This window comes from Sinohyriopsis cumingii, chromosome 3 (assembly GCF_028554795.1).
Source record: "Sinohyriopsis cumingii isolate HCF-2022 chromosome 3, ASM2855479v2, whole genome shotgun sequence".
NCBI classification, from domain to species: Eukaryota; Metazoa; Mollusca; class Bivalvia; order Unionida; family Unionidae; genus Sinohyriopsis; species Sinohyriopsis cumingii.
In genome coordinates, this window is record NC_142963.1 from 143,343,952 (window position 1) to 143,364,356 (window position 20,405).

Genomic DNA, 20,405 nt, shown 5'->3' on the forward strand with positions numbered 1-20,405 from the left:
AATCAGTGTAAAGATAATTAGTGTAATGATAATCAGTGTAAAGATAATTAGTGTAATGATAATCAGTGTACAGATGATTAGTGTAAAGATAATCAGTGTAAAGATAATCAGTGTAAAGATAATTAGTGTAATGATAATCAGTGTACAGATGATTAGTGTAAAGATAATTAGTGTAAAGATAATCAGTGTAAAGATAATTAGTGTAACAATAATCAGTGTAAAGATAATCAGTGTAAAGATAATCAGTGTAAAGATAATTAGTGTAATGATAATCAGTGTACAGATGATTAGTGTAAAGATAATCAGTGTAAAGATAATCAGTGTAAAGATAATTAGTGTAATGATAATCAGTGTACAGATGATTAGTGTAAAGATAATTAGTGTAAAGATAATCAGTGTAAAGATAATTAGTGTAACAATAATCAGTGTAAAGATAATCAGTGTAATGATAATCAGGGTAAAGATAATTAGTGTAAAGATAATCAATGTAAAGATAATTAGAGTAAAGATGATTACTATAAAGACAATTAGCATAAAGATGATTAGTGTAAAGACAATTAGCATAAAGATGATTAGTGTAAAGACAATCAGTGTAAAGATAATTAGTATAAATATGATTAGTGTAAAGATGATTAGTGTAAAGATGATATGTGTAAAAGCATATTTTAGTGTTGAATGTGCTTTAGATGAAAATAAAAAAAGTAACAAAACTTTACATTTGGAAACTAATTAATCATCTGCTGTAAGTAGCAGGTAATATTTCATGTACACGGCTTACTTTTTGGGACTACAGTGTCCTTGTTATCAACAATGACAAGTAAATTCATCAAAGACTAGTTTTACTAGGACCTTGGAGCAAGCATTTTTTCAGGCCATTCTTTATCACATACACTTAGGCCTTCTCTCATGCAATTAATTATACTTCTACAACTGTTGCCTACATAAACTAAGTTTTTAAATCGAATGTACATCTCCCTCATTATAACACCCTTCATTATAATGTGATTCTGGAGATAACATAGTGCTATAAACCAATGAACTACAGTACCTTAAATCATCATACTTGAATTGGTCAATCAAATGCAATATGCTTTGAAATTTTTTTTTTAAGCTAGTCTTAAATCCTTTTCTTTTTAAAACATTATTTGACAATATCAAATGCATAAATATCCTAAAGTGAAAAACGATAATTAATTTGCAAAAACAAAAATCATTATATTATGCTGGACAGGCATTTTATTTATTTCCCCCACCCCAACATATATACATGCATTTTTTTTATACATCGTTACAATATTGCAGTTTGGTACATAATCAGTCCACAGTTATGGATCCCAACAACTGTATTAATATTTATAGGTTACTGCATTTGTATGGGAAAATATGAACGAGTTTTTCGAATGGAAATACTACACGACCTTGGGAGTGCAGTATATCCATCTGAGCAAACGAGTTCATATTTTCCCATTCATATGCAGTAACCTTTTTATTGTAAGCTAATTTTTTTAATTCTACTCAATGCTTAATTATATTAACAAAATACACTAAATGAAACAAAGTAACTGAATGTATGCCGCATTCCAAACTAAATACACAAGCGCATAGTTATTATTACACAACAACAACATTATTACTGCCCACATAACTCTGCTTAGATAAATTTGAACTTAGTCACGTGCTTGGCATAACTTTCGAAAGAAAATGGCGTGTCTAGTTAAAATTGAAATTTGGAGTCATATTGTGAATGAATGTGCATTGCAACAATTTTTCCATTTGATCTGGAATGAATAGATTTTGGTATCTTTTTCGATTCTATGAAATTTTGCGATTATGGACTGGATTTACATGTGACAATTCCAAATGAAATACATGGGACTGAAGAAGCAAAGGAGAAGCATGTTGCCATCTGCAAATGTGTTTCTGTTTCTGTCACTATATGTTTGAAATCATAATGTGGGATAAATATGAAGTCTTTCAATTGCAATTATCAAAAAGATGCTATGGAATTTAATGCTTATTTCATTTTGAGTGCAGTAAGGAGAATGTAATTGCACTTATCATCAAAATTATAGTACAATTTCAAAATGTGTAATCAAGATTGAGAACCTGTGACATGGCTCATGTAATTCGGATTTGCAGAACTAAGAAAGTACATTTTGAGGAAATTCAGAATGTAAAACTGTAAGTATATTTTTTTGCCATTCTTATCACCAGCTAAAGAAGACAGTATATGACTTGTCACTTGTATGTTATTTGTAAGGACCCTTTCTTGCGTGTGTTATATACCGTAGCTAGCCTAAATCCGTAACATTGTATCAACAAAGTTAACATGGAATGTGCCAAAGTAGCTGGTATGTGGCAGTCCACGAAACATCTGTTTTAGTTCATTCAGAAACAAATTTAAACAACTATGACATAAAGCGCCTCTTGAGCGAGTGTACATGAGTTGTTTACAAATCAAAAGTGCTGGCGTCTGCGTCCATTGTTTGTTTACAATAGAAAGTAGTTCTTTATGCATGTGAATGCAATATGTGTATTTGCACGCAAGTTCAGTATTGGGTAATACTGAACGATTCTGACAATGTAAAGTTAATGGAGAAAAAAATGAGCATATAATAATATATATTTCAATGTTGTTAATACTATGTTTCAAAGTGTTAATACTATACATTTCAATGTTAATACTGTATGTTTTGATGTGTTAATACTATGTTTCAATGTCGTAATACTATATGTTTCACTGTGTTAAAACTATATGTTTCAATGTGTTAATATTATGTTTCACTGTGTTAATACTATATGTTTCACTGTGTTAAAACTATATGTTTCTGAGCATTTATACTATGTTTCACTGTGTTATTAATATATGCTTCACTAGGTTAATACTATGTTTCACTGTGTTAATACTATATTTTCATTGTGTTAATACTATATGTTCAATGTGTTAATACTATATGTTTCATTTTATTAATACTATATGTTTCACTGTGTAAATAATATACATTCCATGTGTTAATAGTACATGTTTCAATGTGTTAATACTTTGTTTCACTGTGTGTATACTATACATTCTATGTGTTAATACTATATGTTCCATGTGTTAATACTATATGTTCCATGTGTTAATACTATATGTTTCACTGTGTTAATACTATATGTTTCATTGTGTTAATACTTTGTATCATCGTGTTAATACTTTACATTCCATGTGTTAATACTATATGTTCCATGTGTTAATAATATATGTTCCATGTGTTAATACTGTATGTTCGATGTGTTGATAGCATAAGTTTCAATGGTGTTTTACTTTCTAGCTCCCCCACAGATCATGCACTCATCAAATTTTCAGGCATTCTGCTATATTGCAGCAGTTATGGAACCCCAACTATCACATTATAATGAGTCACATTCTAATGAGGTTTCTAACCTCAAAATGATGTACATCAATTTGTGGGGGAACAAACATTTTTATGTACAAGGACAAATGAAATAATAAGTAAACAAAAGTAATAGAGTAAATTATATACACCTACCTGGGGTCACTACACTTTCTGTCCAAACCTGCCTTATGCTGTTTTTGATGGTCTGGTATCCAAAATCATTATCACCACTTGGTGAAATTGGCAAGGCCTCCTGTCTATACAACACATTTATTTGCACCCTGTCATCATTGATAATCTGTCGATCATACTCAATTACCTACAAAAGGCAGAATTTCTTATTCTCTCCTAAAACTACATAACTGCTTTACTGAGGTCTATGAAAAAATAATGATTTTGCTTACGGGATTTGTCAGGCCTGCACTGACTGAGTTGTACTGCAAAACCTGATTTGGAAGACTAGTGTTTTGTAAACTACCTTCTTTTAGATTATTTGTAGAGCAATTTTATATTCATCATAACTGTGATGACCTCAGCTGAGAGACCACCTGTCTTGTTTTGTTGGCAAAAAGTGTGGTCTCTGAAGACAGATTTTAATGCTCTTGTCCAGATCTGACAAATATATTCACTTTAATTGACAAATACATTCACTTCATCTGACAAATACATTAACTTCAACTGACAAATACATTCACTTTAACTGACAAATACATTCACTTTTTAACTGACAAATACATTCATTTTTTAACTGATAAATACATTTCCTTTAATTGACTGAAATCAACTACTAAGATCTTGTTTTAAAACTTTTAAGATACTCTACAGACTTTGGTTATAAATATACTGTAATTTTTCAGTAATAAGCCCATAAATAATAAGCACATGCCCCATAAGTTCACTCCCATTAATTGTCTTTCTGTACTTATCATATGTTTGCTCTATTGTAAGTTCACTTCCATTAATAGGCCACCTGTATTTATCACAGCCATGCCCTTTAAATTCACTCCCATTAACAGGCCCTCTGTGTTTATCACAGCCTTGCCCTATGAGAAGTCAACTTTCATTAATTGGCCCTCTGTGCTTATTATAACCATGCCCTATGAGAAGTCAACTCCCAATAATAGGCCTTTTGTATTTATCATAACCATGCCCATTAATAAGTTCACTCCCATTAATAGGCCTTCTGTGTTTTTTTATCATAGTCTTTCCCTATGATAAGTCTACTCCAGTTGGTTGTTTCTCTGTGCTTATCATACTAAAATACTGTAAATGCAGACTCCTACCTGTTCTATAGACTGGGCTGGATGTATCCTGTGGTTTACATATGCTCTAGCATCAGGGGCATTCACATTGATCTGATTGAAACAGTAGGAAAAAAAAGAAACAGGTAAGTAACAGCAAATGTACAAAGTGAGATGGCCCTCACTATAAAGCTCCTCAATGTACCACTGCCCATAACTGTATTGCCAGTATGGCTGTGGATCCCATTTAATTTGTTGGCTTTTGTTTTATCATTGGTTCTTATTTAATTTAGTTCTTGGCTTATGCAAATCCTTTCATATTTTTTATTTGCTATTATAATACATCCTTATTATAAAGGGGCCTAACTGATAAAGTGGATTATTTCTATAGGTCCCATGAACAATGACCATGAAGAGGGAGCAATGTATAGTCATTTTAAGAGAAATCTTTTAAGATATATGGAACTTTTTTAACATTAACATGTGCAAAACTATCATCAAAACTGTAGATTATTTTAAGATGTATTATACCTTACATATCTGTTTATAAGTTGGATTCAACTGCAAACTTCAAAGACCCAGATCAGATGTCACATAATGCACTATCAGATCTGGGACTAAGCAGTTTGTTAAGAGTAATCAACAGAGAAAACCACATTGATCTTGCTGGATCTATGTTGTCTTAAGTTTGACCCAACTGAAAATTGAGTATATATATAGTTAACTGGTATAAAATAACGGTATATATGTAAAATACTCCAGTAACAAATTGTGAAAAACTTTATCCTGGCACGTGGAATAAAATGACTGCAAAAATGAAAAAGCGAAAATTAAGCATGGAAATTTTCTATACAAAACTTTAAATAGGAAATGTGTACAAATTTGATGTGGGTGGATATATATATATATATATATATATATATATATATATATATATATATATATATATATATATATATATATATATATATATAGTATACCTTGATTCCAGCTCGAAACATGGTCACAGCAGTTACTGTTCTGATTACAGCATTTGTTACTGGCTTTAGTGATAGAAACCTGAAATTCAACAATAGTAAGTACCATGGGTAATTATGCCTTGATGGCTCTGTCAAGACATAATCCAAACATCTTTCAAAAGTTCTAGACCTACTGTGACCAAAAGTTTGCCTATCACAGCAGAACCCTCCAAAATGAATAAGTCCATTAAATTGCATTACTGTACATAAAACAAGAGTCATGAAACTGACCTAAATGAATAAAATGTTACATAATCACTGGAATGTGAAAAATAGGTCACAGTGACTGGTGTGAGCAGTACCCTTCTAAATGAGTACAGAAATCAAGTTTCATTGCTGTACATATAACAGTGTCTGAGTGACTTAGTCAAATGCAAAATCTTAATGCTGGAGTGTGAAAAGTCACTGTGACCTACTTTTGCCTGTATTGAGTAGTACCATCCAAGATGAATACCCCCATGATGGTATATACCAGGGGTACACAACCTTTTTCAGCCAAGGGCCAGATTGCATTTTCTAACACCACTTGAAGGCCACAAAACTAAATTCTTTAATATAATTACTGTTCATGGGCCAGATTTCTGTGTTGTTTTAATCTGCCCTGAGGGCCAGACAGAAAACGTTCATGGGCCAGGGGTTGTGCACCCCTGGTATATACAATAGTGTTAGATAAACTGAGCTCAATGCAAAAACATAAGGTAGTCACTAGAGCATGAGATGCAGGTACGACACAGTAACCTACTTTTGTCTGATGATGAGTATTATCTTCCAAGATGAATAAACCCATAAAGTTTCATGACTGTACATACAACAATGTCAGAGAAACTGAACTAAATGCAGAAACCTAACATTGATATCTATGACAATGACAAGTGCTGTTGGAGACAGGATCCCTAGGTCTCACCCGCAAGGCAAGACAAACAGGCCATAAAATATACTGGCTTGTAAATATTTTCTAGCAATCACCACTGTCAGTCACATATGCTGACTTTTTTATATATGAAACAGTTTCTTTACCAAGCTCTGCTTCCTTATATTTAGAATTACACTATGTATTAAAATTCAAACAAGTGTGATAAAAAGTCACAAAATCTCACACTTCCATTGGATAACATGTTTACTGAAGTAAAAGCTGAAAACTACAGGACCAAAGAACTTGTATCCCTGTAATAACATGTTTACTAAAATAAAGCTAATTACCAGGAAACTACAGGACCAAACAGCCAGAGATTAGTCATCACTATACGGAATGGCAACTTCATCTGGAATAACAAATTTATATATATATATATATATATATATATATATATATATATATATATATATATATATATATATATATATATATATATATATATATATACACATGCCAGACTAGACAAAACCAGTTTCTGAAAGAACAAAGAATGAATTACCAATATATAAAATCTAAAAAAGGTTACCAGCTTTTTTTTATACAATTTACCTCTGAAGTTCACAAAGTGAAAATGACCAAGTGGAGCTAACACTTTTTTGAAAGGTACACATCTGGAGAAACGACCAAGCTGTATACTATATAACCCATATTACACCCATCAATCATAAACCAAAATAAAGGGAATTCAAGGTTCTTTGAACTATACCTAAGACATACAAGGTCTTTTTTAAATAGCAAGTATAACCAGTGAGGATAACCAGGCAAATGGCAAATTTGTTTTCTTTAAAATTCTAACCCTATGCAAAATATGAAACTGAAGAGCACCACCTATATAAGCTGGTGTGTTGTTATGGAGTAGATGCTGTCAAAAGTACTAGTGTGTCATTATGGAGAAGATGGTATCTACAGTACTGATGTGTTGTTATGGAAAAGACGGTGTCTACAGTAATGAGTTATTATTATGGAGTAGGTTCTGACTACAGTACTAGTGTGTTATTATGGAAAAGATGGTGTCTACAGTACTGGTTTGTTGATATTGAGTAGATGCCGACTACAGTACTGGTGTGTTGTTATGGAGAAGATGGTACCTACAGTACTCGTGTACTGTTATGGAGTAGATGTTGTCTATAGTACTTGTGTGTTGTTATGGAATAGATGCTGTCTACATTATTTTTGTTGTTTTGGAGAAGATGGTGTCTACAGAACCAGTGCATGGATGGGTGGTTCATTAGTGTTCTACAACTTTTACCAAAACTTTGAAGGCAAACAAATGTTGAGTGATGCTAGCAAAGACAGGCACAGTTGCTTGGATGAGCTTGCCCTTTGCACTGAAAAATAATGCACAGTCTGACTATGTTGACTGACTTGTGGTCTATACTCATTTTCTCCAATCTAGACTTTATGATTTTGTTTCAGTCAGGTTAAAACTATAAATCCATGTTTCATCACCTCCTCATCTGGGCACTCCTTTTATATTTGGCAAGTAACTATTTTAACCTGAGTCTGTTTCAGATCAGTCATCAACAAATGCAGGACCCATCCTTTACAAATGTTTCTGAACTTGAAAAGAATCTTCAATAATTTATTAAAAACTGCTGCTGCTGAATTAATGCCTGTGAGAATCAAAATACCATGTCATCATCCTGCTTCACATCAGCCACTTCCTGCTCACCAATCACAGACAATAATTGTCCAAAAGGTGGATTATCTTCCATGGATTTGCAACCATGTTTAAAATGATAAAACCTGCTCAAAAGTGTCAAATATGACAGAGAATCACATCCGGTAAACTTTTTCCAAGTTGGCTTGATATCCATTCAAGAGTTCTTTAAGAACACATGGATTTTATGGTATGTTCTTTCCATAGCAGAACTGTTTTCCTTCTACAAACTTTTCAGGTCACTATCATTTACCTATCTCATGTCACATGCAGATATCTGCAGGTGTCCAACATACCCTATGTGCATCTGCCGGTGTCCAATATGCCCATTGTGCATCTACAGGTGTCCAATATGCCCTATGTGCATCTGCAGGTGTCAAATGTGCCCTATGTGCATCTGCAGGTGTCCAACATGCCCTATGTGCATCTGCAGGTGTCCAATATGCCCTATGTGCATATGCAGGTGTCCAACATGCCATATGTGCATCTGCATGTGTCCAATGTGCCCTATGTGCATCTGCATATGTCCAACATGCCCTCTGTGCATCTGCATGTGTCCAACATGCCCTATGTACATCTGTCCAACATGCCCTATGTGCATCTGCAGGTGTACAACATGCCCTATGTGCATCTGTCCAACATGCCCTATGTGCATCTGCAGGTGTCCTGTGTGCCCTATGTACATCTGCAGGTGTTCTGTGTTCCCTCTGTGCATCTGCAGTGTCCTGTGTGCCCTATGTGCAACTGTCCAACATGCCCTATGTGCATCTGCAGGTGTCCTGTGTGCCCTCTGTGCATCTGCAGGTGTCCAACATGCCCTATGTGCATCTGCAGGTGTCCTGTGTGCCCTGTGCATCTTCATGTGTCCAACATACCATATGTGCATCTGCATGTGTCCAATGTGCCCTATGTGCATCTGCAGGTGTCCAACATGCCATATGTGCATCTGCAGGTGTCCAACATGCCCTATGTGCATCTGCAGGTGTCCTGTGTGCCCTCTGTGCATCTGCAGGTGTCCAACGTGCCCTATGTGCATCTGCAGGTGTCCAACGTGCACTATGTGCATCTACAGGTGTCCAATATGCCCTATGTGCATCTACAGGTGTCCAATGTGCCCTATGTGCATCTGCAGGTGTCCAATTTGCCCTATGTGCATCTGCAGGTGTCCAACATGCCCTATGTGCATCTGCAGGTGTACAATATGCCCTCTGTGCATCTGCAGGTGTCCAACATGCTCTATGTGCATCTACAGGTGTCCAACATGACCTATGTGCATCTGCAGGTGTCCAATGTGCATCTGCAGGTGTCCAACATGCCCTATGTGCATCTGCAGGTGTACAACATGCCCTCTGTGCATCTGCAGGTGTCCAATGTGCCCTGAGTACATCTGCAGGTGTCCAACGTGCCCTATGTGCATCTGCAGATCATTTTACAGAATGTTATTTTGTTTATCCATCGGCATTAACTGACAGGTTCAATGAAAACAAAAAAGTTATGACAAAATATTCATAGCTTTTCAAATACCCCTGTAATGTATCGGAATGAATACCTAATGAATAAGCACATAGTAAAAAAAGGATCCTGTATGGACACTATAAAACCAGTATTATAACTCTAACAGTTTTTTTCTACAGCTTTAAAACTAGTGCTATATGATTATTGTGGAAAATGCCAGCATTGGATCATTTGCCACCAACTTTAGTATGTTTACCTCTGGTGCTAAATGTTCAAAAGTGTCTTTTTCTGGTCCGTAGCCAAACATACTGGGCTGTGGATACTTCTCTAGTCTGTAAGTAATAAAAGTATGGAATGCTTGACCAGATATTGCAGTGATTTCAATGGTGAGTTTGCTTTCTGTATTATTATTGATTTCTCCAGGGTATTCAGAGAAAGAACACATACCCTGATCTGCAGGCACATTATAAGATGGCAGATCAGGGTCCATGTTGCTTGCAGCTGAACTTCACTTATAAATGACTATATATGCTATATGATCAGACTGCACTTTGGTAATATTAATATTAGCACTGACTGTGCTATTTGCACACTGATTCATTTTAACAGGGAAATAAATGAGAGAGATTCATAAAATTTTAATCTGGAGAAAACATTGTTATTATATTACTTTTTACAAGATTGTCTAAGTCTTTGGAGAGGGGGTTAAAAAATATACACACAAATATTTTTCTGCACAGATAAATTGCTTTGCATGTAAAATACCATGGTTTGTACAGTACACATAGCAAAGCTTTGAAAACCAGAACCACTGCAGGCTTCAAATTTTGGTTTGAATTGTCAGTTTTTACGAGGTTTTCATGGTCACATACAAACGAATGCTTTAACAATTGGTAATGAGCATATTATATAACAAATGGTTAACAAACAAGCTATAACAACTGTTATGGAGTGAGTATGCAATAACTGGTATTGAGTCTGTTATAACAACTGATATTGTGTTATGTATATTTGATTTAATTTATATTTGATTTAATATAATTGTTTATTTGCTAGCTTTAAATTTTTGTTTATTCCATTACATGCTATTGTAATGTAATTTTATTTACTGGATTTGACATTTTCCAGAAATCAGTTTGACCTGACTGTTTTTTTCGTAAACATTTAATAATAGAAACCTTGTATTTAATGCTGACCTAGTTCCTAACCTTGATTCAGAATCAGTAAGAGTTGAAGTGAACAACTTTTATAAAATCTTTTTTAAAATTCTTTCTCAGAGTAAAATCTTTGGTTTTACTCAAAGCCATACTGGGAGTATGTGATATTAGGCATGTAAAAGGTTTCTAAGTTGTTCTAGAAACATGATCATATGACCCTCATACGGGAATCTGTTTTACATCTTAAATTAGTGTATAACTATTTTCTGTAGAGAATTTAGTCAGTTGTGCTAAAAGCCATTGACACTTAAAGGTGTTTCGTTGTGACCAGTTTGAGCTGAAATTCTACATTATGGAATTATTAATTCTTTTTCCTGGAAATATTTAAGTGCTCATACAGAATTCTTGGACAAATATATGTATTGAAATTTTATTCAGAATTCAAAACTGGAATATTATTTTCTGTGGTTCAACAAGGAACTGTTGACACATCAGGACAACACTGACCACAGCATAAGTCATCATCCTCCATCTTGGATTTTTTATCAGGACTCCAATTCAGATTCATTTAGGACTTTTTATTTCTAGGACTTCTATTTTTTTTATTCTTGCATTATTCTTGGATTATTTTTTGATTTGATTTGTTGAACCTTATGTTCATTTTCTCATTTTTACCTTGTTTTTCTAGGAAAATAAATTTGTTAAATTTTACAAAGGTTGTTTTCTTCACTCTTTTCTTGATACTGAGCATGTTAAAACAACTGGTATGGAGTATGCAATAACTGGTACTGAGCATGTTATTAGCAGCTGGTATTGAGCATACTTTAACAACTGGTACTGCTGTTGTTGTTGCTGTTGGGTTTAGCGCCATTTTTCAGCACACGATAGGCTATACATGGCGGCCAGTATTAATGGTGGAGGAAGAACCCGGGAAAACCCCAGAAAGAACCACCCAACCCATGAGAAGCTACTGGCAAGCTTTCTCACATACCCACATTGGCTGAATCTGAGACTCGAAGCCACACAGACAGAAGTGAGGTGACATTGATCCGTAATGGAGAGCGCTTTAGACCACTCGGCCACTCAAGGCCCCCAACTGGTACTGCAAATGCTATAACAACTGGTATTGAGTATGCAATAACTTGTACTGACTATGCAGTAATAACTAGTACTTAGTTTCCTATAGCAACTGGTACTGAGTATGCTATCTCAACTACTACTGAGCATGTTAGAACAACTGGTACTGAGTATGCTATAAGTACTAGCACTGAGTATGCAATAACTGGTACTGAGTATGCAATAACTGGTAATGAGTACACTAGAACAACTGGTACTGAGTGTTTTGTAACAACTGGTACTGTGTATGCTAAAACAACTGGTACTAAGTATATAATAATAACTGTTACTGAGTATTTAATAAGAACTGGTACTGAGTATTTATTAACAACTGGTACTGAGTATTTATTAACAACTGGTACTGAGTATTTAATAACAACTGTTACTGAGTATTTAATAAGAACTGGTACTGAGTATTTATTAACAACTGGTACTGAGTATTTATTAACAACTGGTACTGAGTATTTATTAACTGGTACTGAGTATTTATTAACAACTGGTACTGAGTATTTAATAAGAACTGGTACTGAGTATTTATTAACAACTGTTACTGAGTATTTATTAACAACTGGTACTGAGTATTTAATAAGAACTGGTACTGAGTATTTAATAACAACTGGTACTGAGTATTCTATAACAACAGGCATGACTATTTCCTTTATGTTATGCAGAGTATTCAAATGAATTATGTATAAGTGCTTGATTTAAATGTTTTATTGTATATTTTATTTAAGAATGTTTTTTTTCTTCAATATCAACTGCACTGAGATTGGAGTCTCAATTGTACCTATTAACTGGAGGACATTGATTTGGTTCAGACTATGAGCTTTAAGTTTTTCATACTGAGTTATTGTAGAGTCAGAATGAAAGAAGCTTATAAAGAAATATGAATCACATACATTTTGTATTACTGCTAGGCTTTAATGTACACAAGGATATTAACATAGATGAGCATATATATGTAACCAAATAATAAAACAAAAATTAAACCACCCCACCAGAAATGTGTTCATAAAACACAAAAGCCCTACCATACCCCTTTTTGTTCAGCTGTCGGGATAAATGTTGATGTGAAAAATTTTGAGAAATGGAAAAATTAGTTTGATTAACTGACCAGTAAAACATAGATCGCAGTGATGTAATTGGTGAGGCCGCACTGAATTCACCAAGATGCATCAACACAAAGTTGCAAGCCTCTGTTACCGTTACCAATAGTGTTTGATAAATTAAATTAATGTTTGAGAAATTAACTTAAATTTAAAACTTAATAAAGTCACTGAAGCATGAGTGAAGGTCACAGTGACCTACTTTTGGTAAGATAGTGTTGTACTCAACAAGACTCTAAAAGCCAGGTTGCATGACTGGCAAATAATGCTTGAGAAATTGGACATAAACACAAACTATTATTAAGGACACTGAATCATGTAATGTAGGTCACAGTGATTCAGTTTTGGAAGGTTGTCAAGGCTTGTTCTAAAATTTTTGATGTTGTTGCTAAATTATGATCTGAGAAAGGTACTAATAAGTGTATAGAAAATGGTAGCATGATGCAATTTTCATTACAGATCTGACTTGTATTCCCTTTTAGTTATTAAGTATTACTGACAAGCATTTTTGTTTAATTATGTCCCACTTTCTCTTAAATCGTTAATTTCAAACCAACACAATATGCTGGTAATGGGCTGCATGTTGAGTGTTGAGTCAGCCCCCAAATTTTCAGTAAACTGGTTTTGTATACATAAACACTTTGATATCAAACCATGCGTGACAATACAAAATGTTTCCACCTCAGGAATGAAATATTTCCTTATATCTATTAAAAACATAGATATTCCTCTTATTACATATTTTTTTTAAGGCAAAACATTTGTCTTCTTTCTCCATCCTGTGCCAGTGCAAGTAATGGCTGCATTATGACATCAGCAAAAAAAAGTTCAAAATTTTACAATAATTTTAGGACACTGACTTTTTAAAACTTTGGATTTTAAATATAAACTGATTCAAACTGTATTTTGTTAAGTGAATGAATGTTTTCAAGCGAAAATAAGAGATTTATATTTTTGTTAACACATTTCTTGCATGGATTAATACAGTCAACATTGCTGGGGTGGTGGTAATATAGTAACATAACAAAATGCTCCAACTGGCTTCAGAACATTATATCATGAAACAACAAATTTTAAAAACTGTGGGCTTGCTTGTCAGGATTTTGGCTTAAATTTTTGTCCATTTCTGCATTCAGACATGAATTCCGTGTGTTTGAAGACTTATAATTTATTTTGGTAAAGAGATGCTGCACACTAACGGTATTTGTTGCTTATTTGGTTTGCACTTGGCACTAATCAATTACTGTTTCTCCATTGTTTGCACTTGGCACTAATCAATTACTGTTTCTCCATTGTTTGCACTTGGCACTAATCAATTACTGTTTCTCCATTGTTTGCACTTGGCACTAATCAATTACTGTTTCTCCATCGATTTCAGACACAATTATGGTTGTAATGACAGTTAAAATCACTACATGAACAATTTGTTTTACTATATGAAATCAAGAGTTTTTGATAAATGTATGTACTATTGGTCATTCAGTGTAGCAGATATACCATAGCAAATGGATGACACAAAATACGGAATAGCAGAAGGTCATGTATGCTCAGTTGCTGACATCTGCATTATTCATGTGGAAAACTAATTATAAAACAAGTAATGCCTGAAGCTGCTTTCTGTTGTCTGGGGTTCATTTTTATGCATTTTTGACATTACCTTATCACTGCCTATGTTGTTGTTGTTGCTGTTGTTTTAGGGTTTAATGCCATTTTTCGGCACATGATAGGCTATACATGGCGACCAGTATTAATGGTGGAGGAAGAATCCGTGAAAACCCCAGAAAGAACCACCAACCCATGAGAAGCTATTGGCAAGCTTTCTCACATACCCACATTGGCCGAATCCGAGACTCAAACCCACATCATGTTGTCATTTTTATTCATTTTTGACATTACCTTATCATTGCCTACGTAAATGTATAGGGTCAACAGTCTTGACACATTTTAAAACCTATTCATTTATATTGGGAAGGGGGACAGGGAAAGAAAAGAAGAAAAATATGAAACATGCCTAAATAGATCTCTAAATAACATACATATGGGCAGATATACTTCTAAAGAGTTAAAGAAAGTAGTTCCAAAGTGATATCCCTACTGTGATGATAAAAGTGGTATCACCACTGTGGCAATATCATTTTTCTGTCACAGATACATTTCAATATCTCACAATGAAATATATAATAAACTGTGGTACCACTCTGAACCTCATGACCAAAATCATCCAAAATATATTATAATATAGCTTCAAAGAAAACAACATGAAATGTACTGTTATATCTTCATTTCCTTTTTAAAACACCATTATCTGTCAAATTTGATCATTCCTGCTATACTGCTGTTCAACATATAATGCTGTTCTCAGCATATCATGGTTCAGTATATAACACTGTTCTTAGATTATCAAGGTTCAGCAAATAACACTGTTCTTAGTATATCATGGTTCAGTGAATAACACTATTCTTAGTATATCATGGTTCAGTAAATAACACTGTTCTCAGTATATCATGGTTGAGTAAACAACATTGTTCTCAGTATATCATGGTTCAGTAAATAACACTGTTCTCAGAATATCATGGTTCAGTATATGACACTATTCTCATGATATCATGGTTCAGTAAATAACACTGTTCTTAGTATATCATGGTGCAGTAAATAACACTGTTCTCAATATATCATGGTTCATTAAAAAACACTGTTCTCAATATATCATGATTCAGTATATGACACTGTTCTCAGCATATTATGGTTCAGTAAATAACACTGTTCTCAGTATATCATGGCTCAGTATATGACACTGTTCTCAGCATATCATGGTTCTGTAAATAACACTGTTCTCAGTATACCAAATTTACTGCATATTTTGGGACATGATAAAATAATCTTTTTTTTCCTGTTCCAGAACTTATGGTGAAACTTTTTTTCACCTAGGTCATATGTCCCAAGACTGAAGAAACAAAATAAATTTGTTTTGAATTGCGCTGCCACCCCCACTGCACATTGCAATAAAATACATAAACAAAATGCTTTTTTAATAATAAAATGAAAGAAACTAACCTTGCATTATTATCATTTATTCCTCTTTGTTTTCATCATTAGCATTAAAGAATAAAATATATCTATGAACTCTGTATATATAGCATAGGCATCCATGCTGTAGCTTGCATTGTCCAGTGACAAACAAAACGCATTGTTCATTGATGTGAACATAGAGAAACAAATTGTGTTTGGTTGTACTCAAACTAAGGTTTGAATATGTCGTCCGACTGAAAACTAGATCCAACAAAATCGCAAATGAAAGGGAAATAATCAACCAATTGCTTGAAGGCATCTGCCATTCACACGTGACATGGTGCTAGGTGCATTATGTCCAGATCAACTACATGACAGTATCTTGCAAATAAAAATCATTGTTTGAAATTACATCATTTTGAGTGCAAATGACAATCTTTTTTGTCAGCATAGGTTATAAAAAGTATTATTAAAGCAAATTAATGCTGTGTATACTATTTACCCACAAACATCACTGCCCATTTGTATTAATTATAACTACAGATGCCAATAAAATAGAAGCCCAGGTGTTGAATAAATGTAAATGACTGTGCTAAAACTCATTGTTTGAACTTACCGACAGGATATCAAACACAAAGGTTATTTTTATTACAAAGCAAGCTGACCTCAAAAGCCAACTTTGGATACTTTTAAGCCAAGTTTTTTATCAAAGGATATCAATACAAAGGTTATTTTACTACGATGCAAGCTGACCTCAGAAGCCGACTTTGGATTCTTTTAAGTTGCCTATTTTTTTTAATTATATATTTTTTTAAATATACATATCAGCTGAGATATGGAAGCTAACTTTGGTTCCTTTTCACTGGTATTCACAGGAATTTTTTAAAATAAATTGAAAGATTTGGAGAAAATAAAATCATTCGATGAATTTGTGAAGGCAAGAAGAGAAGATGACAATATGATCATTAACATGGATGAAATTCTACTTTGATCTTATTATTGGACAGACTGATGATAAGACGGGGATTAAAAGTGTGAGAATTAGCACAACTGGTGCAGATTTTTTTAAAAATTTGACTTTAGTCCTTGCAGTTTCTGCTTCAGGAGCTTGTTGCCTCTAACAATAATTTTTCATGGCATGAGATAGCTAAAAATATATTCATGCAAGGAAAGAATGGATTGTATGTGTGCCGGTGAAGGGTTGTGTTGACGAGATGATGATGCAGTGGATTATAGAGTTTATTATTATTAAAATAAAATGTCAGTTGGAGTGCAGTTTCCGACCTGTAATTTTCTAATGATTTAAAAGGTGTCCCACAACTTACAACTCGAAAAAAGTTTGATATCTCAGCTATACACATACCCATACCTGTGAATTGGTTACATGATACTGAAATAATGTGTAAATATTACATGTGACTCAAAAATGGAATTGAGTAAAGAATACAGGTGACTCAAAAGTGGAGCTGAGTAAAAAATACATGTGACTCAAAAGTGGAATTTCCACACAAAATCTCCTAGATTTAAGTTGTTACAGGTAAAACAATGATGTTAATTTACTTCTTTTAGTGTTATTCACTCACTTGGCCACAGCATTAGCAAGAATTCCAATGGGTGACTCAGGTTCTGGCATTGAGGAATGACTAGGGGTCCCGTTCACTATCAGCTCCAGATATACCTGTCCCTTCTCTGAACTCCCAATCCTGTTACATCAATAAAAAATAATTTTTTTATTCTTGGAAGCTTCTCAGTAATCCACAAAGGTGTTAACAAGTTCATACTGCAATATATTTATGCTAACTTCATCCCCCCTAAAGATAATTGGGGTTTCTCCAGTACATTTTTAAAGTGCAAGCCAATCAGCACATAAAGAAAGTTGATTCTGCAAAAGCAACCATTTACCTTGAAAGTAGATTATTATTAAAACTAATGATTTCTAAAATCAATGATAGACTCTAATGATATTATTGACTCTTTATATATAACAAATCAACATAGTTTACATAATTATCAAATTACCTGTCCATGAATTAAATTTGTAATGGCCAGAGGATTGTAAAGGAATGAGATCTTTTCATTTAAAGTGGTAATTAACATGTTGCGATTGTCTGGATTGTAAAGGAATGAAATCTTTTCATTTAAAGTGAAAATTAACATGTTGCGATTGTCTGGATTGTAAAGGAATGAGATCTTTTCATTTAAAGTGGTAATTAACATGTTGTGATTGTCTGGATTGTAAAGGAATGAGATCTTTTCATTTAAAGTGGTAATTAACATGTTGTGATTGTCTGGATTGTAAAGGAATGAGATCTTTTCATTTAAAATGGTAATTAACATGTTGCGATTGTATAGTGATTTGAGCAAAGTTTACACAAATGTTTGATCACAGAATATCAAAGTGATGTGGTCTGTAAGGTGCTGAAGAGAGAAAAGTTTCTTGAAATGTATCTCAGCAATGAAGGAGCTGTGGTCTTAAATTTTGGAGAAAACGATCTAACACCAAATCAATCTGCAGCAAGTCCACTAAATTCTTGTGCCAAGTTAATGGCACATCTGTTTAAAGCCAGAATGACCGAGAAGCTTCGGGTTTTCTTAAAATGTTTTTGTTGTATTTGCTCAAGAATAACAATTACATGTACTGACTTTTCAAAAACTTGTACCAAATGTGGGGAGACAAATTATCCTTTGGTAATTGAGAAAATATTTCATTCTGTTATGGTGGATTTTTTTCTTTTTTAATTTTCTATCAAAATAACACAACTAATCTTTAAGATATATGAATAAAAGATTGACTGATAAGAAATTAAAGTTGAAAGACATCTAAGGAAAATTTTACTTTTGAATATTTTTTATTCATTGACTGGTTTTATCCATTGAGCTATCATCATGGAATCTGTAATTGTTCTGTATATGTCTGCTCCAGGGCCAGTAGGACTAATGGCATTTGTAACTGTTGTGTACATGCATGTGACAGGGCCAGTATACCTAATGACAATAAAGTTCTCTTTCTTTATGTATTTACTGGTAAATTATGGTAATTCTCTTCATGGTCAATCAAACTTTTTAAGTGTCATTTCATCCGAGTAAGTCTTTCATTTGAATATATAAAAGACTTACAATTTTATCAAATAACTGATGGACAAAAACATACATTTTATGTGCTACTTTTACATTACCTGAAGAAGAGTAATGTACACCTGCATACTATGCATAGTATGAACACAAATTTGAACGTAACTGCTTTAATTCAATTTATGGCATTATCAAAACAAATGTACAAAAAAATCTAATACTGCAAACACTAAGGGATTTTCCAGTAAAATCCTAAACAAATATCAATCAAGCAGTACTTATAAGTCCATATTCTAATTGCTGGCAATTTTTTAAAAAAAGCAACATGTGTAAGTCCATCTGCTAATTGCTGGCATTTTTATAAAAAAAGCAACACATGTAAGTCCATCTGCTAACTGGCATTTTTGTGAAGCAACGCACACAAGTTCATCTGCTTACTACTGGCATATTTTTTAAAGTAACACCTATAAGTCCATCTGCTAATTGATGGCATTTTTTTAGAAGTAACACCTGTAAGTCCATCTGCTAATTGCTGGTATTTTTTTAAAATAAAACCAACAGCAAAATGTCCATTTGCCAATTGCTGGCATATTCATAATTCAACACCTGTATGTCCATTTGCTAACTGCTGGCATTTTATTTTGAAAACAACACCTTAAGTCCATCTGCTAACTATTGGCTATTTTTAAAGCAACACTAATTTGTCTGGTAATTGCTGGAATTGTTTAAAAGCAATATCTACAAGGTGATCTGCTAATTACTAGCATCCCAATCTGATGCCATCATGGCTACTATTATATTACCAAGGTTACATGCTTTGTTTTCAGTTAGAACCAACTAGACATCATATGAAGCCTTTTCTGAAAACCCCATATCAATATGACCACCTGTTAAGGAGGAGTAGCCATAATATTTTCATAATGGCTGCCATATTGGCCATGCTGGCTCTCAGATTGGCACAATTTTCATTTAGGGCCAATGAGACATCACAAAACATCTTGTGGTGAAAAACCCATTTTTATATAACTGTCCATTTTGGGGGAGTTGTAATAACAAGGATTTAAAGAGGGCCACTGTGGTGACCATTTGATATGTCAGGTGGGAACTATTTCAGTTCAAGACCAAACGACAAGACTCCATTTAAAATATGACCATCTGCTCAAGAGGAGTTCTAATTTTTCAAGATGGCAACCACTGTGGCCATATTGGATGTCCATGTTGCACTATTTCAAGATGGCAACCACTGTGGCCATGTTGGATGTCCATGCTGCACT

The 20,405-nt window shown here is 33.8% G+C and overlaps 1 protein-coding gene across 1 annotated transcript in view; it reads right to left on the reverse strand.

Moving 5' to 3' along the window:
- The window catches only part of LOC149804006 (N-fatty-acyl-amino acid synthase/hydrolase PM20D1.2-like), a 36,178-nt gene that overhangs the window by 1,551 nt on the left and 14,222 nt on the right, over positions 1-20,405 (reverse strand). Inside the window, exons 5-10 of the mRNA XM_089953872.1 lie at positions 17,643-17,762; positions 9,928-10,003; positions 6,841-6,902; positions 5,602-5,680; positions 4,664-4,735; positions 3,534-3,699 (exon numbers count right to left, since the gene is read on the reverse strand). Of these exons, the coding sequence (XP_089809998.1) occupies positions 3,534-3,699; positions 4,664-4,735; positions 5,602-5,680; positions 6,841-6,902; positions 9,928-10,003; positions 17,643-17,762 (575 nt within the window). The remainder of the gene's footprint in view (positions 1-3,533; positions 3,700-4,663; positions 4,736-5,601; positions 5,681-6,840; positions 6,903-9,927; positions 10,004-17,642; positions 17,763-20,405) is intronic.